This window comes from Pygoscelis adeliae, unplaced genomic scaffold (genome assembly GCF_000699105.1).
Source record: "Pygoscelis adeliae isolate BGI_AS28 unplaced genomic scaffold, ASM69910v1 Scaffold105, whole genome shotgun sequence".
Taxonomy (NCBI): Eukaryota; Metazoa; Chordata; class Aves; order Sphenisciformes; family Spheniscidae; genus Pygoscelis; species Pygoscelis adeliae.
Window position 1 is genome coordinate 1,809,836 of NW_008824807.1, and position 7,018 is coordinate 1,816,853.

At 37.8% G+C, this 7,018-nt stretch overlaps 1 protein-coding gene across 1 annotated transcript in view; it reads right to left on the bottom strand.

The window, feature by feature from the left end:
- SYNE1 (spectrin repeat containing, nuclear envelope 1) overlaps nucleotides 1-7,018 on the bottom strand; it is a 258,380-nt gene that overhangs the window by 114,085 nt on the left and 137,277 nt on the right. The window contains 3 exon segments of the mRNA XM_009324159.1: nucleotides 1,731-1,853; nucleotides 4,361-4,546; nucleotides 5,900-6,037. Of these exon segments, the coding sequence (XP_009322434.1) occupies nucleotides 1,731-1,853; nucleotides 4,361-4,546; nucleotides 5,900-6,037 (447 nt within the window).

The following is a 7,018-nucleotide window of genomic DNA, read 5'->3' on the forward strand; positions in this document are numbered from 1 at the left end:
AAACACAGAAGCACATTTTCAAACCAGCAAATGAATCCCATTGCGTTCACAGCCTTCCTTTGAAAATACAAACCATGGCTGAAAATGTTCCTTAAAATTCAAAAGGCAATCAAACAGAAAAAAAACAAACCACAGCTACACAGAAATCTTTCCTTTGAATAATCACATGCAGGATGCCTTTGTTAATAGTCTCTATTCTGTTCACAATGTCCATTCAAGCTGTCTGTTCATATGCACGAGAAGAGTCTAAGTGCAATGACTGGAGAATAGATTTGATCAGCATTCTTTTTATCTTCATTGGGGAGTTTAACGTATTCACAGATAGGAAAAGAAAATCAAGTAAAAAAAAGAAAAAGGCAACGTTGATGAAAAGGGCCTTAGCGCATTAGAAAAAGATTTTACGTTCAATAGATAAAAATCAGGTAGACGATGTATGTGGCAAACAGGGATAAAGAGACTGGTGTCTCTCTTCTCCTTTACCATATGCAGAAGGATAGCTAAGTGGGTCTGAAGGGCATACTGATGAGAGGACTGTGGTTTGCTCTTTATTTCTGTGCCTTCATGACATATGGTGGATAATCTAACCAGAAATTTGGTATAATGACCTATTCCTCGGACATCACTGGCGAGGCCTCTCCTCTAGCAGGACCCATACTGCTGGCAAAGGGTGCCTTTATTGTGCAACTGGCACCCAGAGGTACCCTGGGGGCTGCATGCCAGCCAGGCACTCTCCAAGACTACCGCCACCGCCGCCCCCCCCTCCCCGGGTCTGGTGAAACAGGTGGGCAGGGGCTATGTACAAAACATAGTCATACTGTGAGACCTGCTAGAGCCAGGACAAAGAATACACACAAACAACAGTGTAAGCTCCATATTCCTTTACTCTTACAGTGGGTGACGTGTTTCACTTACACTCTTCAATGTCATATTCTGAAATTTGGCTGCAAGTCCTTGGAATAAAGACTGCAAATTTTAATCAACAGAGAAAGCTCTGCAAATTTACCTTTCATCCACATGTTTTTCTGCAGATTTTAATCCTAAAGTGGACCTGTTAACATTTAGTTTTCACTGGCAGACTAGGTCAGTTAAATCTCTATATTAGCTTGCAGCAAGAAACATTTCTCAAGCAACTTAGAAAGCTATAACTTGGGTTATTTTTCTTGTCATGAGGCTGAAACCAAAAACAACAAATTGACAAATCTCTATAGTAGGCCAAGTGCAATACAGAAAGCAGCAATATCTTATGGAGGTAATTCAACTAAACATACAAAAAACTAACTGGGCTTAAGCAAAACTGAATTTTCTCTTAGCTGCTCAATTGATTGTTAGGGGAGCCAGCAACACACTATCTCATGGTATCTCTATCTGTAAAATGGTGATAATAATTCAGACTTCCTTTTGAAGTACTTTAAGAACTTGTTAATGAAAAGTACTGGATAAGAACCGAGCTTTATTATTAATACGCATTAAACTTGGATTGGATGCACATTTCTCAGAATTGCACCAACCTAAGACCAGATTCATAAAGGATTATGCTTCAACAATTCCCTTTGAGGGAATTATTTTTTCCGTTCCATCCCTTATTCCCTTGGCAGTAATTTGGGGCTAGACTCTCAAACACTGAAGTGTGACCCACTGAAGAAACACCACAATCAGTCTCACCAACATTCATTATTCTTTGTGTAAGCTCACACTACTCAAGTGCTAACTTTGAGGTCCTGGCCTGTTACCTGTCTGTGAGAAAGTTGCTCTTTCAAGCTCAAATGCCCGAGCTCTGGAGAGGTCAGTGTGGCTTGGGCTTGCTCCAGGGCAGCCTGCAGGGCTCTCAGCTCAACTTCAAATTTCTTCATGTCCTGTAACACAACAGATTTGATTCAGGGATAAATAAGAAAAAAAAAAAAGAAAAAAAAAATCACTGTAAATATATCTGTCTGGATTTTATAGCTACGTCCCTTATATACAGTGCCAAAACTAATTCATAGTTTTAACAATTAATTTTAAGTGTTTAAGACATTGGATAAAAATATCAGTCATATGACAGTCTAGAAAAAGAGATCTCAACGCCAGAGTTATTATTTTAAGTACTTCCTCAGTCTCAAATACAGCATGTACTTTATAAAGCTAATTACATAAAGTTCGAGGCCTAGAAAGGAACTCAATAGTTCCTCTAGTCATCTTCCTGTAATAAGACAGGACATAACTGTCTTATCTTTACAGGCTGTTCTTAAAGACCACTAGCAGTGGAGTCCCACTTATCTCTACAGACAACATGTTCCACTGTTTCAGTACTCTTTTTTTGTAGAAAGTTTTTTCTGATGGTCTAACATGAAGTTATCTTTTGTTGCAATTTCAATCCTCTACTTACTATCCCAGTAAAAACTGACATGAAGAATAAATTATTTTTATTCTCTCTGAATACATCATATGGTAGGATAATCCTTTTTCATGCATCTTTTCTACAAATTTATACACATATCACAATCATCACTATCCTCTACTCTTTCTCCAGTCGGTCCACATCTTTCTTCAAGTGCAAAACTGGACACAGCTGAAACCTTGCTAGTGACCAATAGGTAGAACAAAAGGACTACTGCACATACCTTACAGTTATATATTTGATTTTCTCTGCATGGTGTTTGGATTTTTTACAGTGATGTGACATTGTTCAATCGTTTTTCCATGATCCGCACTATTAAACTTAAGACCTTTCAACAGGGTGCCTCAAGCCAGTAGTTTCTCATTCAGATACACACGTCTGGTTCTTCCTGTCTAAATGTAACAATTTGCCCCGTCCCTGTTGAATAGCAGCCTAATTTTTTTCAGGTAGTCCCTGTGCATTTGGTGTTGTCTAAGCATCCCAAAAGCCATGATCTCTAAACCACCATCCAACTCATTAATGAAAATATTGAATAGTACCAGAACCAGGGGAGAACCCTACAAAACCCTACTTGATGTATCCCTCCTTTTAGGCATGAACCACTGATAATTACACACCAAGTAAGTTTTCTAGCCAGCTTTACACCTACCTATTGTATTTTCAACTAAATAAGCTTATTAACTTTGTTAATAACAATACCATGTGAAACATTATTAAAGTCAAGATATATGACATGCTGTACATTTATTTACAAAACCTATTACTTTCACATTAAATCAGACAGTTTTGATATGATTTCTTTCTTCATAAATCTACGTTGACTTCTGTTCATCTCCATGTTTTCTTATAAGAATTTACAAATAGTTTATTCAATTGTTCTAGTATTTCTCTGAGAACTCAAGCTAGTAAGTTTTATTTCTACTATGCTTACTTGTATGCAAATCTTTGGTATGTTCCATGAAAAATAAAAAAAAAAAAAAAAGAAAAGCCTTCAGCTCATAAACTGTGGTTTACTGATTTGTGCTTTTGTAATGGAAAGAAGACTTCTTCAAAACCTCTCTGTTACACTGTTCTGGTTGCTGCAGCTGCAGAATTTCTGCTATGTCCCACAAATAAGAGTCAAATGACGAGAAGGACCTTAGCTGCGATTGTCCTAATGACTGGTGATAGCATATCCTCTTAGTTGCCTTTAGGTATTTTCCTATTTAGTAGTGTGCAAATGTAGCAGGTGACAGCAGAAGAACCCCTATAAATATACTAATATATACCATTATTAGGTATTATATACCTAATATACTAATTATGCCATTCCAATATTCCTGAATTATTGTCACAATTTAACAAAACAAAAAAAAAAAAAAAAGGTAAAATTTCTTGCCCTGAAACTAAGAGCAAGTAGAAAAGACTTCTGTGCTTTTCCCTGTGTCTTACATCAGTTTACCATGCCCTCAGGCATTGCATAGGCATAACACAAATTTACATTAACAATAAACCTATATGGAAGAGCTGCACAGAAACGTCAGGGACATAAAAAAGCATGTTGACTCTTTTCATTGTACTCCCTTGTAGAGGTAGATCTTACATTATGGAATCTTGGTCTGGGCCAGTACTGATCTGAATTTAATAGATAGCAGTCTTTAGATATCTTTCAAGAGAAAAACAAAGGAAATGGCACACTATAAGTGCCAACACAGACACTTTTCAAGTATCTGAACATAGGTGCTCAGTGCCATTTGAGACACACCATGATCCCAAACACATCCATCCAGAATGAGCAGATATGACAGGACCTGCAGGAATCTTGTCCCCATTTGGAACAGCAGCTGAAGGCAGTATCTCAAACGGTGCAAGACATCCAACTTCACACAACACAATCGTGCCCTTTATAGGCCACAGATAATCTGCACTGCTAATAGTCTCAGAAACATAATGCACACACCACCCTAACTGTCAGCCAGCGAGAGAAAAACTGCTTTCATATACCTTGGCAGCATCTTGGAGATTTGGTAGCCTCACTTTGATAACTTGCTGTAACTCTTCTGTCCGCCGCCCCAGTTCCAGCACTTGCTGCGACATTCTTTCAGTACAGTATACACTTGCCAGATACTCAATCCTCTCACTCATGGCCTCGAGATCACCATGAATCTCTCCTGACTCATCAAGCATAGTCTAGATAGAGATATGAACAAACTGAATGCCAGAGTTGAGCTTGAGATTAAACACATCTTTAAGTATATTCCTGTTCTGAAAATTCTTCAATTTGTACACGTCTGTAAGCATATGATTAAGTTCTACTGATTTCCTGTAAGGCTTAGGCAATATGCTTAATTCTGAGTGTATGCTGAAGTGCTTCAGCCTATGGAGGCTGGGAAACAAAAGAGTAATTCATGAAGCTTCAGCAGCTGTACTTACCAACACATTCATTTTAGTGTTTTGCTATACACACCTGCCTGTAAAAATATAATACACACAATCTATGGATAGGATTTGTTCTGGAAGCCTGATGTACCTAATAGGAAGCAGCAGAAAGCACTTGGGTGTAGTGTTATAGCAGGGCAGTAGTAATTAATGCTACTTAAAAATGGCTACATAAGCGTTCTGTGGGATGGCATTGGTTAAGCCTATATCCTTATCAGCTTTTGAACCAGGGAAAAAGCCATAGCAAAAACAAACCAGAAGTGCTATCTCCCAGCTATCCTCAGGATAAATTGCCTGGAGGTTCTTATTCAGAATAAGAAAGTATGACATACTACGTGGCCCCAGTGTAAGTGAATGCAGCTGATAGTTAACTAATGTATATATAAAAAACCATAATCAATGCAGTCTTATCTTGGCATTAGCGAGACATGATCATCTTATGATGCTTTGATTTGTTTCACATGGTCATGTAACATGGGGCAAGCTTGAACCTTATCAAACTGCTCTACTGATCCCACACTTACACATTCCACAGACACAAACAGAACAAATTGCACTGTCACAGGGACAGCAAATCACTCTGATGCGAGGTGTTCAGGAAGCAACTGGAATAAACTCATTCATTGGGTATCCGTCTGAGAACATTTGGTGTGAAACTCATCAGATGAGAACAAAGGCTATTCCCATTTAGTGTAAAGGGGAAAGATAAAAAAAAACCCCAAACTGAAAATAGTCTTTGGTTAACTAAAATTTTAGAGGACTATTAGCTGCAATGTGGTACTCAGTGTGTAGAATCACAGTGTATAGACACACTGTTCAATCAAAAGCTGCTATGAAGCCAATGTACTTGAGTAAACATGGAGATCAAGTTTGAATCACGTAGTTTTATTCAACAATATATCTTAATTTTGGTCTTCAAAACAATAGTCCAAAACAAATTAATCATCTTTAAGACCTAGGGGAACAGTCAAAAACCCCTAGCATTTTAAGACTTTTTTCCTTCAAGGAAAGGAGGCAAAAAAGGTGTAGGAAATAAAACTTCACTGCTTAGAAAATAACTTCTTTTATACACTGCCCTTTAAATTTCATAGCTCATATAATCACCTGGTAGGCTTTACACTGATCACGAAGCTGAGAAGAAGAATTCCATGTTATACTACCGTGCACTAGGATATTTGCTTTCTCAATCCATTTCAATATGAACTCCAGCATCTCATTGTATTCTTCCAAGTGTGAAGCAGCCTGGATATAAAAGAAAAATCCACTTAACCCTAAAACATAATTCTGTACAGTTCTTAGAGAATGATAAAATTAATTTTATTTAATTTACTGTTTTTAACTTGGGGATCGTTTTAACAACTTTTCCTTACTGTTGAATATAATTTAATTACTTCTGTATTTACGGAGTTAAAATAGGTCTGCTTCCAGTAACAAGCATACCTATTTCAGGGAAAAAATGGCACTATAAAAATATCGGTCACACTGGGAGAGTGTATTGATGTTCAAATATATCCTTAGAAGGTACACTTCCTGCACATATTTCAGCCTCACACATAAGTTCCAAAATACCTTCTTGCTCAGTTTGTGGCTCACTGCAAGCCTCCTTTATGTCATTCCTTATTTTTCTTTGTCTGTTTCCATGTCATCCCCCAAATCACCTTTTTTTGAGACCTGCTTTGTCCACTCAGCCTGTCATATTTCCAAAAAGAGAAATGTTGCATTTATTTCAAAATACAGGACAAAAGCTCTGCTTTCTGATTCATCCAATTTCTATTTAGCAAAGTACTCTAGTTCCAATTTTCTTCTCACTTAGCAGGAATAATTTCACTGATTTTCATGCATTTGTCCTGTATGAAGGATGGATCAAATCCTAGGTGACTGGACTGTATTTGCATGCAGTTTGCCTTACCTATCATTTTTTGTGATAGGAAGTGGATTTCTCAGTGCTGAACAAAAATATCCTAACGGCTAAATCCCTTCGCCAAGTACCTTTGACTGAACTCTTACTTTGACAGTAATTTTCTCTCTCTTTTTAAAAACAATTTTTCAGAGGAAACTGAAAGAATATCATGAAATAGTTATCTTTTTCAAGCCTTACAGAAGCTTCTTCACATTAGGCTGGCCAATGTGATGCCCATCTACAAGAAGGGCCGGAAGGAGGATCCGGGGAACTACAGGCCTGTCAGCCTGACCTCGGTGCCGGGGAAGATTATGGAGCGGTTC